The following is a 14,020-nucleotide window of genomic DNA, read 5'->3' as shown; positions in this document are numbered from 1 at the left end:
TATATATATATTTATTTGTGTATATTAAAAAAACATATTTTTTTCCATATGTAGGCCTAAGACATTTTTTAAAACAGCAGCCCTTTAATCAAAGTTAAAAATGGCTTAAAAGTCAGGGTCAAACCCCAAGATCTTGTACACAGGATGCACATAGAAAAGTCTAGCTCTCTCGCTCCCTCTCTTTCTCTCACACATGTGCTCTCACTCGTTCCATCTCTCCTAAAACCATTGGTTTTTCTTTCGCATCTGCGTATACTGCTTCACGCTTATAAATAAAAAGGGTTCACTCTGTTGAATAATAAGGAAGACCATAATTAAAAAGCAGTGTGATTATATTTAATCAAAATCTCTGGTATCCAAGTATGAACTCTGCTAAACTATAAAAATGGATCTTGAGTTGTTCATTAGGACTGGCTGTCAGTTTCAGAAATCATGACACGAATATAAAAGGTTTTCTAGCTATAGTAATTTTTCTGATGTATTTAGAACTCATGCATTCTGTGCAGAGAATTTACAGTTTTAATGGTTTGTGGCTATATAACTATGCATCGCATAGGTCAAGAACGATTTTGAGAGATTAAAAGAGGTTAGCTACACTCATCTAAGCTGGACTGGGTGGGTTTGACATTGCAGTCAATTTTCATCTTCACTGCGATCAAGTGATCAGCTTGGTATCACTTTTCATAATCTATGACAAACTTATTTATAGTTTTGGGATCGCTAGATAATATCACTGTATCAAATAACCTACCAATCTTGTCTATGCCCCCTATTAATTTGTATTTATTAAGTCTATGTAAACCCTAACAATGAACTTCTCTTATTTGCAACCTTTCGGTCTGCTTAATATATAATTGAAAGGTTTTTTTTGGTGTTGGGGGGGTGGGGGTGATCAGGAGAGTGCTGTGCCCTTTGTAATCCATAAGAAATAAAGTGAACAGGGTTGAAACCGTGTGCCTAGGGGTTCAGAGCTCAGAAGACATTTAGGGAAATTCAAAATCTCATTTACAGACATCCCAACCTGCAAAACTTTATTTCAGGGAGGTGCCCTTCTCATTTCAGGTAAATTGCAATAGCCAATAGCAGCCCAGCTATTCATTCTCATGCTGTCTGTTGTTGTTTTTTTATTATCTCTGATGGGCCTGCATCAGAGATAATAAAAACAAAACAGATAGCAGTGGGAGTGGAACCACCAGGTATCCCAGAAAGGTTTACTTTGCTAGATAGAGCAGAGTAAACCTTTCCAGGATAAAATGCTTCTCTCGTCAGGGAGCCGCTATCTTATAGCGGGAGACTCCCACAATGTCCAGGAGAGTTAGGATGTCTGCATTTATTTCAGAAAGCTAGAATTATTCAGCTACATTTTATCTGTTCACCTAATTCACTATCACTTAAGACTTGTTTTCTTGTGTCTTTTACCACACAAACCAAATTAATATAGTTCTTATTAGTACCTGTTATTATTATCAGTGACAGCTGAAAGTCAGATTAACAAAGTTGTTCAGACACTTTTCCTATTAGGAAACTGGAGTCTAATAAGAACAACACATAACCGGTTATATCACACAGCCACACTTATTTGCTTAATATAGTAATAACAAAGCAAATACTATATACAGGTTGGCATTCATTAATGCTTCATTTATATTAATTTTCCTAAAACACATATTATGAAAACACATTTATTAATATGCTACATGATATCAAATAATTTTCATTATTAGAATTAATTTAATTTCTCTGAACAACAGAAATTATAAACCAGTGATATAAAAAGACTTTATTTACTACCAGATATTTTCATTTTATTTCTGACTAGTTGTACTAGTTCTGTCAGTTTCAGACAGATTCACAGACGTGTCCATACCATGTACGTAAATCTGGGGCTATTTACTCCACTTGTCATAGATATGGGAAACTGTTCTTGTTAAAACTTAGCACCAGTCTTTGTGAATTTCCATGATCGTATTGTCAGTTCAAACTTGAAGGTAGGAGCACACTTTATTTCTGACACATATGCGCTTATATTTCTGTATTTGCAACTTGTTTAAAGGGATTAACATGAGAAAATGTTCATGTATTGCAAAAATGTACTATTTTTTTTACATACTCTTCAAGGTAAATATAAACATTTTTGAAGTTAATCCAACATAAGGGATAAGCAGATATAGGGCCAAGTTTACTGTTAACGGTTAAAGATAGAGGAAGGGAAAGAGTTAAATGTTAAGATTAGGTTAAATGCTCAGGGCTCATTTTAAGTGTTATGTTAGAGTTGGGGGGTTGTTTATAGGGGTTAAATGTTTGGGATAGATTAACATTTATAATAAGTTGTCCATTTATAAAATGTTCACAAAGCGAACATTTCCTGTCAACGAGGTTTGCAGAACATCATTGCCACTAGAATTCTATGATCCACAGCCTGAATGTGCTGCAAATCTAATGATTGTCAATTCTGGACGATTGGAGGGAAGGTTAAGTGGAAATTTTATCCGAAGCAATTAATACATTTTTGCCCTACAACATATCATTCAAAAATATCTTTACCCATAACAAAATATCCAATCAATTGTTTTAACATCAGTTAAAAAAATAACAATTGCTCTGCAGTTGTCAAACACTAATTAACAGGCTAATTTTATAAGGCAAAATGCCATAATGACAGTGCTCTACAGGATCCTTGTGGGCTGATCAGGTATGCCACATATACTTACATTGGGCCAAGTTGAAGTATACAAACTAATGTATACTTAAAGTACAGATTTAAAGCATGCCTAAATCCAAAAATACAATGCAATATACTGCATCTTACTAGTCCTTAAATGTAGTGGTTGCATTTATTTTTTTCTTTTTTCCTCTAACTTGGTAATCCTGCCAGCAACAGACACCTTCTCCTTCATGGCTACATTCACTTCTGCTATGTATCTATGGAGCCAGTCATGGTTGTTATGGACTTAACTGCCTTTGTTCATCTCCAATAAATGGGGATGGAGAGATTACTAGTTTACTGAAGAAAGGTAACATTGTGCTTCTTGCTGAGCTCTCAGGAAGCCACAGGGACACAGCATTTCTGACAAAATCAACAGGTATTTTCTGTACTTGCTGCAAAAAAATTCAGCCACCTCGTCTAAGGACTGGTAAACTGCAATATAATACATTTTTTGCTTTGGGGTTTGGATACTATTTAGGAGATAAACACAGAGAGGTACCGAGGGCTCCCTTTAGTGGCTAATTTGTAAATCTCTATATTTATAACAATTACAAAAACATTGAAAAGCAAGTGTGTAAAAACATTACATCCATATCAACATGTAAGAGTAAAAGTTGACTTGTATAACAGCACAGTGTTTCTAATTGGGAAATCACCGAACATAATGGATAATGGTCTGCTGGAGAGTTTAAGTGCATACCCATAACACTAAATTATTCCTATTTCATCTACTGTATTAGCATTCATCTTCAGAACTTGATGGAAGCAGATCCAGTCACCACCAAGATATAACAATCTCTTAGCTTCTATTTGCCAACATTATGCAATTAAACTAAATTATAATTGCAATTTGATATAAGCCAGTGGCCAATTAAATGTAAAACAAGATATATCTTGTGAATAAAGTGATTATTCTTGAAAAGCTTTTTGCCTGGAAGTTGACTTAAAGAATCTGTCTTGCTATACAATATATTGAAATGGTTATGCTGCATTAAGGTAATAACATGTTCCTCTTTTAGAAATAAAAAGCTCATGTTTATCAGAACTAAAAAGAAAGAGTCATATTATAGCAGATTACATTGTATTCTGTGTATTCTGTGTAAATGTCATGTTTGCACCTTTGAATTTCCCGTCCGCTCCGCCCCCCGCTGTGAAGCCCGAAAAGGAAACTGAAAGCCGAATGCCGGCATCGGCCAGGCGCACACAGCAGAGGACACAGCAGGCTCACAGGGACAAGGTAAGTGACACTTTTGCGCAATCCCGAGTGTGGCTCGGGGTTACCGCTCTTGGTACTGAAAATTAACCCTGAGCCACACTCGGGAATAACTATATTAAGAAACATGGATTCTTCCTAGTTATGGAACTACTGATAATGACACTCAGATGAATGACGCAAAGTTAACCTTACCCCCCTTATCAAGCAGCACATACTTACTTTTCCTTTACTCTCTGCTCCATTTGCCCATTTGAGTACTTAGTGAGTGGCCCTGCCCTTAGAAAGCTCTAAGGTATATCCCGTAACTTGTAGAGGTCTTCCTTTCTGTGCTCCTTGTGGCTGAATGAAACAGATGAGGAACTGAATGTAAAGTAAGTATGTTTAGGTGTTCATGCACAGGTGGAACACAAATTCATTTTAAATTAGGTTTCGCATCACTGTTTACAATTACCCTAATTTTTGGAGGTCTGTTAGCTCAGTTCTGTTTTAATAGCCTTAAAGGAGGACTAATATGTTATCAATGGTTTAAAATTGTTCATAGGTCTAAGTAGTTTGGTTATGAAGAAAAATAACCAAACTCAACGCTGCTGTTAGGCTCTGGAATTGATCATCCTACACCCTGTGCCTGCCAGTCTGCTCATTGCAAGCTTATATAGTTGCTTGAATGCTACTCTAAATGAACATTGTATCTTGGTACCAATGAAAACAAAATAATATGAATAACTGGTAAGACAATATGGGGGCTGAAATTATTCAAAGTGAAATTATTGTGAAATGTTACCTAGCAGAGAACAATTTGTATCAGAAAAAGGGCTTTATCTTCAGTGTGGAACTCTAGCAAATTGCATCTATAAAAGCCAATGTGATTACAACAGCATGTATCTAGTAAGCCTACATCCTGTGTGCTTCTGAATCACTAGGCAATGTCCCAAAAAGCGGGTTATTGAGATGGTATTTGCCATCTGCCTGTGGTATCTATTAGCCAAATTGAAAATTAAGCATGTGGCTTGTTTTCCTGTGACACGGAAATATATAATTAGTATCACTTACCTTATATTTACCAAATTCATAATCACTTTTTATACAGATTAATTTATGGTTACTTAAAACAATTACCTGCTAAAGTAGTAACCATACACTTTCCAAGGGGCTATCTTACTGATTTATTTGTCAGTATTTAAAAAAAAGGTTAACTTTAACCTAAATTTTTGCTAACAAACCCACCCACCCCTCTAACCTAAACAACACTGCTTCCCCAGCTGCTTACTTACCTCTGTAGTGCTTCCACATTTTCCTGCAGTGTTTATGGTCTGTCCAGTTAAATACTTGTCAGTAATGGCCATGACTGTGCAAATTAGTCCCCATTGACATGAATATAGTAACTGGATATACATGGTGTACAACCTAAGTTAAGAGAATTTCACTGAGAAGGCTGTAAACAGTGGATGGAGCCATGGCAGAGCTTCAGAGGAAAAGCTGGGGAAGAGGCAGGGTTAGTGCAGTTTAGCTTAGGAAGAGTGGGGGGAAGTTAGGGAAAGTTTCAATAAAAGTAAATAAAAGAGGAATAGTTTGGTGATATATAAAAGTCCCATGATTAGCAACACAACTTTCAAATTGAATATTTATCTTTTGGTGATGTGAAAATGGAAAAAAAACATTAATCAATCTGCCAAAAAAATGAAGTACGCCAGAACCCGTTGAGGTTTACTCAATCCTGGTATAGATACATGGAACAGGGCGTACAGCACAGTTTTCATACAAACCTCTATTAGAGAGAGAGAGACCATTGGAAAAGAAACAACTTTTGCTTTGATCTCTTTTTAGAAAACTTAGAAAATAGTATCCTTTCAAGCCAGCTACAGTATTGCCTTCTTAAAAAAAGGCATGTATGAGTCATAACTTTATAACACAAATCTAAAAATGCAGGGTGTACCTATTGAACTATTTTTTTTATGTCTTAGCAGTCAATTGAGCCTAAATACAATGCTTTAATATATGAAGCTTTCATTCCAACCTAAATGCAACTCCATCTCCAAGATGGATCTTGGATCTCTCCAAGATTTGTGTCCATCATCAATGCAAGGTATGGAAGTCATAGCATATATGTATCTGCAATATCTTCCCTGGCATTCCACCTATTTATAAAGGTTAATATTGAAAGTAATGTTGAAGTCAACAGTAAAAATAAGAACACATAGTTACATAGTATTTGAGGTTGAAAAAAGACATTAGTCCATCAAGTCCAACCTATAGGATCTTGTTCCTAGGAGTACTACTTGTACCCCTGTATATTACGGTCCCTTAAGAAATCGTCCAAAAGTTTCTTGAACAATTCCACATTCTTTGCTGAAATCACCGCCTGTGGCAGTGAGTTCCAGACCTTACACAGAATGGTAAACCATGCAAAAAAAGGTAAAACTATTCCTCTCCTGGCTTTCTTCCAGATGGATTTTACCAGGCTGGGGAGGATTAAATTATCCATGAAATGTTCAATTTTAAATGTGGATAAATTTGCAAAATGTATCTACAAACTGATATGTTATTGTCATCTCTGTTAAAACATGGTATGAATTAGTAAAAGGCTTGAGCTTAGAAGAAGGTGAAGCTGTGTTCACTTCAACCAAAAAACTATGGGGTCTATTCACGAAGCTGCCGAAGGATCTGGCCGTAGCTTCGGCCGATCCTTCTGCTAGCCTCGGCCCCAGGACCCCTTCGGTTCAGTAGAACCAAAGGGGTGCTGTACAGGCTATTCACAATAGCCCGTACAGCTCCCGATCATGGCCGAGTGGCTCAGCCAAGCTGAAATAGCCAATAGTAATGTCCCAATGCTTTTCAATGGGAACATTTATTTTTATTTTTTTATATTCTGACATCGATCGTGTCAGAAAAAAGAAAAAAAAAGACACCGCGGTGTTTCTCTCCTGGGTGGCCGGGAGCCGTAGGCTCCCAGAGCGCCCGGGAGAGGTTTTTTTTTTTCGGTTTTTTTTTACTGCAGCAGAGCCGCCGGACAATAGGAAACTATTGGGCGGACAATAGGAAACTACTTTTTTTTACTTTTTTCACTCTTTTTCTGTTCTGCTCGGTCCCTCTGAAGGGACATTCGGCTATTCACTCACTGCTGTTCGGCATCTTTAAGAATAGCCCGAACAGCAGTGAGAAGCCTGCCGGAGGTTCGGCTCAGCCGATCCAGATGTTGGATCGGCTGAGTCGAACTCCTTCTGCACTTCGGGTCGGCCGAACATTCTGAGCATGTTCGGCCGACCCAAAGCCACGCGAAGCAAGCCAATGTACGGCTGATTTCAGCCGATGTACGGCTGAAATCAGCCGTACCAGCCTGAAGTGAATAGCCGAACAGTGTTCGGCTCACTTCACTTCAGATCGGTCTTTCACTCGGCTGCCTACGGCAGCTTAGTGAATAGACCCCTATGTGCTAGCAAACAGAATAATGTTCTTTTTACTTTTCATTGTATATTGTTGTATGCTTCACTTCTCTCTCAGGTACACTCAGCTTGCAGTTTCAGACACTTCTGAGATAATTCTGAGGTCCTTCACAGGTGCTTCTAACCTCCTGATCTAAAGTTGACCTTCTTCTAAGTTTAATCAAGCTGCTTCTGCATTCAAATTACATTTTTTGAAGAGAAGAGCAATTCTGACACAAAAAAAGCCCATATACAAAAGCCCAAAACCAGGAAATATTCAAACATACCAAATTGGGTGTCATCTTAATTTTCTATATAGGGGTCTATTCTAGTAGAAAAAGTAGAAAAAAATAACTAGAAAATGATTGTGCGGAGCCAGCAGTGTTTTCTATTGGCTGGCAATTCTGCTGCAGTCCAATATTTCAATTTGCAATAGCCAATAGCAAACTAGCTATTGTACCCTCCCTCTGCTGCTGACAATCACTAGTGGGGACCTGATGGAGAACTGCAGCAGTGGGCGGGTACAATAGCAAGTTTGTTATTGGCTATTGCAAATTGAAATAGCCAATAGGAATCTAGCAAGGTGAGCATATGCCTTCCGCTCGATTGAGCTGCCCGGCCGACTTCGGGAGCTGTACGGGCTATAGTGAATAGCCCGTACAGCAGCCCTTTGGTTCTACTGAACCGAAGGGGTCCTGGGGCCGAAGCTAGCCGAAGGATCGGCCGTAGCTACAGCTAGATCCTTCGGCTGCTTCGTGAATGGACCCCATAGCATCTCTAGTACTGTGAGGAATAGCTCTTTTTCTTTAGTTGGTATATAAGGTATTATGATGACACTTTATTGTTTATGGCAAGAGAAACTCAGATGTGTAATCTCTCAGTTGTCTCCTGTTATACATTTTTGTTTGTATTAGGAATGTGTTCAGAGCTGATAAAAAAAAACTCTTGGAATCTGTGATAAAATAATGCCTGTTAGAAGAAATTAATTTTCATTGTTGTCCTTCCCCCATCAGTGAGATTTTGTCTAATTTCCTCTCCAGTTGACACCCTGTCAAGGTGTGGCATGGTGCCAGTGGATTAGGAAGTAAGTTTAAATCTCCCTATGGGAACAAGAAGAGCAATAAAATCCTAATAGATTCGCTTACATTTCTTCACTCTATTAAAACAAAAGTTGTTTTAGTGCTCTTGGGAGATTTCATCTACATCCTGTCCTATTTTCAGGATGAGAGAATGTGAAGAGAAATTTCTCCAATGAGGAGACGGATATCAAGAAAAACTTAGCAAATGCTCTTAACACTGACTCATAATCCAAAATACTAAAAACATTTGGCTGAAGTTGGGCTTTAATGAAAGTATATTACCTGCAAACCTAGTTAGTATAATGGTTCAACATTGCTTAGGATTGTTAAATGACTTCTAGTTATATGTGTGAATTAACTAGAAAGATTTATGGTATTTAGAAAAATGCCTCCTGATTAAGTAAATATCCGACAATACAGAAGTTATATTTGGGCAGGGTCAGCGACGCATTATTTGAAAATGAGCCATTAATAGCAGAGTAAAGTTACACTAGAATAGAACTTTGAATCATGTCTTTTACTACTGCGGAGAGCCAATTACAAATATAGCACCAGGCTTTACACATTAGAACAAGGACTGTAAATTGAATTCTAAGGGAGCAGACAAAATACTGTAGAAACAGGTGGAGGAAGGGGAAGGCGGCTGTTCTAGAAGGCTTGTGTATATGAAAAGCAATACAGGTGAAGCATCTAGAATACATTGGAGTTTGACAGTTTGGAGAAAACCTTTTAGAAAGAGTTATGTTTTTAGCGAGACGAAAAGCACCTTCAAAAATTGCTTCTTAGGATTTAAACGGAGCTTGGATGTGAGAAATGAAGAAAAGGGCAGTGTGAAAGATATCTTGGTAGCAAACAAACTTGTAAAGGTTTTTACACTAGGGAGGTATGAGGTGAGGGGTCGCTACTTGAAGAATGGAATGAGAAAAATGTATACTACATTGAGTCCTATAGATCAAAACAGCACAGTGAGAGAAAAACTCTACCGGCAGCTGATGGCAAGAATTACAATATATGGTCAGCTCAAAAGCATTAAACACACTGTGGTATTTTCCTACTAATTCAATATATTTTGCATAGTTGAATGGGTAGTATGGTTTTGTCTTTCAATTACTGTCACTTGCACAGGAAAAGATCATGCAACACGGATAATTTGAATAGCAACTTTGAATAGCCTTATAAATATATTATTTTAGCTGCAGACTAGGTAAATCTCCTTTGTATGCACCAAATGTCTTTGAAAATCTGATTATTACCTTGTAAAAGCACGGTGCTGCACATTGCTGATGCAGAGAGCGGAGCTGTGGGAGGGACCCAGTAGGTCCACTCACTACAGACTGCCTCTAGAGAAAAACATGAGGGGGTGAATACTAGACCAGTCATCCCGCACAAGGAGAGAGAGCAGCAGTGACTGGTCTTTATTACAGGAAGCTCCTGCAAAGAGGCAAAGTTTCATTCTGGATTACTGCACTGATTGGGAAGAAATACACAAGGCACACCAACAATTAAGTAAGAATTCATAGGCCTTTTGTATTTAGAAAATACTTGCTTATTTTGGTGTTCATTTGTAGGGTTCAGAAACAATAATAGATTGGTTAGCTTGTACATTGATGATTGTAAGCTCTACTGGGGCAAATATTGATGCAAGTGGTTCAATATTCAAGTACTCTTGTTAGTTATGCAAACTGAATAATTTCTTGTACTTTTGTATAAATAAGGGAACTAAGAAGGATGCCAAAAGGCAAATACTAATCATTATGAATTTCACCTAATATTAAATCACGTTGATAATTTTATTATTGTGAAATGGTTATTCAAAGTGAAAACTGTTCTAGAGATGCCTGAATGATATGTTTACCATCGCCGTGTATTAGCATTCACATTTTTGTAATGATGATGAGATGCAGTTCAGCTGTTTTTTTAAGAAAGGGTAGAATGTGTACAACTTTTTTTTTTTAGATTTTGGTTCTCCATTTGCAGAAGATGATAACTAGTGTTGACAGATGACTTATGCTGAGTAGAGAAAGGTGATCTATTTACCTTCCCTACATAAAAAGTAATTATTCAATGTGTTCTTAGAGGGTGTTAATTCAGTCCAGACAACAGACACATAATGATCTTTTGAGAAAGCTCTCTGGAGCCTGTTTAGCCTCTAATAACACATCTGCCTTTACTCTGCAAACTTTAAATTAATTAAACAGAAAATGTGACGAACAAACGTTTGGCTCTGAGATCATCACGCTTAAGTTAATTAAAACATATGCCTAATATAGCACCTATCATTTATTTGTAACAGTTCCACTGACAGCATTTACTACAGGTATAATTCTTGTGGAAGTCTTTCTTTCTCCAGTTTTGTAACAAATAAATACCATAAGATGTGGTGTCATCAATAGTTCATTATAGTCTGGTGCACCAACATGTTCTATGCTGTTGTAGAAAAATTCAGAGCAACCTGTGAACCAATTTACTGATAGCAATGCCTCAACGTGCTTGGGGTATGTAAGAAAGTATGATGGCAGCAGCTACCACAAAAACACAACCCGAGATTCGGAATTCAGTTTTGCATAGGTGTTGAGACTGTATACATATACAATAACTCTATGATCAGGACAGATTATTTCCTTTCTATTCTCCTGTAAACATAATGTGCAAGTTCTGTGTATTTGCAACACAATTTAGATTTGCGTTTTTTGGGTGCATAGAGCTGCAAACTCTAGGACTGTGGTTGAGCTTGAGAACAATAGCTGACATTGCTAGTCTTCTCTTTGGTGTTCATTTTATCTCTCCTTTATAATTTAGAAGATTTACTCTAATCCTAGATGATGTTTCCTAATTTGCAATGTAACAAACAAGACAAATGTTGTCCAGAATGGGACTTTTTCAGATAGATTAGGGCTCAAGCCTGAGCAACACACAAAAAAATGTGAATGCCATGAGTAATTTCCGTATGCAAGAAAAAAATATCCAGGTCTAGTAAGCAGTATCTAGGACTGTGTATACAATGTGAATTCAATTCTCACCTTTATTACAGATTTTAACATTTGTTATGTTGCTAGGTGGGTAGGAGTGCAAGGTAAAGGTAAATAGATCTGATCACTAGATGGATTCATATTCCTTTCCAAAAAATATATTTACTGACTCGGTCTATGCTCAAAAAGAGGCCTCATCTGATCTTCTTTCTATTGCACTGGCCATCAGAAGACACACAGAAGGCAATTTATCAAAACTGGAGCAGACAAAATTGTGCATGGCAACCAATTGACTTATCTGTTTAATTTTTAAACCTTTACTGAACAAACTGAAGAGCGAAGCTGATTGATTGCCATGGGCAACTGCTCCAGATTGTGTCTGCTCCAGGTTTCAATTCCCCCCATAGTGTTTCATCCTGACACTCAACTAAGTATGCAAATAAATTATTTAACACTTTTTAATTAGTCCATAAATTTTAGCCTCCACCTAACACTGTTCATGTTATGTTATTACCTAGACCTCATTTCAGAGTACATACAATGAATTTTCAACAATGGCTGTTGTACTAAGTTTATTTCTGATGTTTGTTTTTCTTCTGGTTTCCTCTATTGCGGAGATAAAACCACCACCAGCCAATGTACTCATATTTTTTTCATTTTCTGATAGGTGATTAAGCTGACGTTTGAAGAGTTTGAACTGGAAAGAGGGTATGACACTCTTACAGTAGGAGATGGTGGAAATGTTGAGGACCAGAAGTCTGTACTTTATGTGTAAGTGCATTTATTTTCATAATTTTATTCTTTCAAAAACAGTACAATATGAAATATTACTGTATTGGACATTAAAATAAGTTTAGGTTTCCAGAAATAAAACAGCTAGTCAGTTAATGATTCAACTATGGAAATAGTGCTCACAAATAATTGGGTACATTTAGAAAAATTATTAAAGGAGAACTATGAGGTGAGTGTTTTTCACTCACCTCATAGTTCTAGCTGATCTGTGACAATGAGACTGTCACAGGTCGGCTCAGTAGATCGGGAGGTGAGCGAACACATACCGGGTTCGCTCACTTCTAGATCCTGTCACGGCTCTCTGCCGGACAACGGACGGGGGAGGGGGCAGGTACAGCTGGCTCTGCCTCTAGATAGGCAGAGCCAGCTGTCACTCACGCAGCTAGGCAGATCTCGACATCGATGTCGGGATCCGCTGCGGCGTCTCAGTATACCGCGAGCTGTAGCTCGTGGTATACTGAGCTTAGGGTGACGGGAGGACGATAGTTTGTGTCCTCCCGTTACCCTAAGGAGAACTATGGGCGAAAGCCCTGACCCCATAGAAAGGGTTAGTGTAGTAGAAAGGGTTAGTGTGGCAAAATCTAGATTTTCAAGACTGATACTAATAGAAACTCAGACCTTTGGCTTTCTTTGTTTAAGTGTAGTCACCCTTGTTTATGTTAAGTTACAAAGGCTCTAATTTACAATGCATCCACGCAGTGGGGAAAGAAAATATGAATCTGATCAATAGTTTTTGGGGAACATATGCCAGTTCTTTCTTAAAGCCAACCTGCAAGCCTTTTACAAGTTAAAATGTCAAAGCCCTGTCTAAGAGCAGGCACCTAGAAATGCCTGCTATTGCCTATATTAGGCAGAAAAACATTTTCTGCACAACCTTCTAATCCTTGTTCCACTTTGTTATTGAAGGGCCAAGTAGGCCGGAAATTCTACTGATGGTGCTACAGAATCACAGAAGGCAAGGGGCCATTTTTCTAAAGGAAATTGCTCTCTTGCTTGCCCAGAACACTTCATGGTCTCTTTTTATATTTAAGAAGTAGTATCTCTCTGGTCCAAAGAAAGTATGAGGTAATCTCCCAAACAGGACAAAGACAGCAATTAAAACCTAAGGTTCTAACACTTTCCATCTCTACTGAAAAAAATGTATTCTTTGTCTCCCCTCTTAGGGAGATTTATGATTTCCCCACATTTCCTGCAGTTACTAGCACAGGAAGTAAGGAGAAATGTCTACAGTGGGGACACAGAATACAGTCTCACTTTAAGCTTTCTGCAGATATAGTGCTATTTACATACATATTTGCAAATCATACTAGTAATTGTTGTAGTTATTTGTATTTTAGTGTCACAGATCCTTCAACAAATGCTATGAAGTAGCAAACGCAGTGCAAAAGTAATTGATATCTTAATATTATTACTATATATGCTTGTTCATATACAAAGCTAACAGACCTGCTAAAATGTTGTATTATGAGACTTCCTAATGCATTTTACAGCTTACAAATAAACACAGTCACATTAGTGGATTGTTATTGTAAATGCTCAGTGTGCAGACTACTGTGCTAAGCTTAACACATTTTCTGTTTCAACTTTCGAATTTACCTTTCCCTTTTACTAAAATGTTAAACCAATTCTGGTTAAAGGTTTAACAAGCAGCTCCTATTTCCAAAGCCCTCTAGTAATGCTCTATAATTGCACTTATAATCAGAGTAGTGTTCTGCCCCCTTCACCTCCCAATAGGATTTAAAGGTTATTGGCAGCCTCAATGGCCATTAGGGAAGCCCGGGAACTGGGGAAGGGGGGGGAGCAGGGGGGGGGGCGCTAAAAAACAACAATGCAAATGT

At 37.8% G+C, this 14,020-nt stretch overlaps 1 protein-coding gene across 1 annotated transcript in view; it reads left to right on the top strand.

Moving 5' to 3' along the window:
- The window catches only part of CSMD2 (CUB and Sushi multiple domains 2), a 323,219-nt gene that overhangs the window by 48,745 nt on the left and 260,454 nt on the right, over nucleotides 1–14,020 (top strand). The window contains exon 8 of the mRNA XM_018576748.1: nucleotides 12,058–12,161. Within this exon, the coding sequence (XP_018432250.1) occupies nucleotides 12,058–12,161 (104 nt within the window). The remainder of the gene's footprint in view (nucleotides 1–12,057; nucleotides 12,162–14,020) is intronic.

The sequence above is a fragment of the Nanorana parkeri genome, unplaced genomic scaffold, assembly GCF_000935625.1.
Source record: "Nanorana parkeri isolate BGI_ZX_2015 unplaced genomic scaffold, ASM93562v1 scaffold76, whole genome shotgun sequence".
Classification (NCBI taxonomy): domain Eukaryota; kingdom Metazoa; phylum Chordata; class Amphibia; order Anura; family Dicroglossidae; genus Nanorana; species Nanorana parkeri.
Note: the sequence above shows the minus strand (reverse complement) of the source record. Positions and strands in the feature narration are given on the sequence as shown.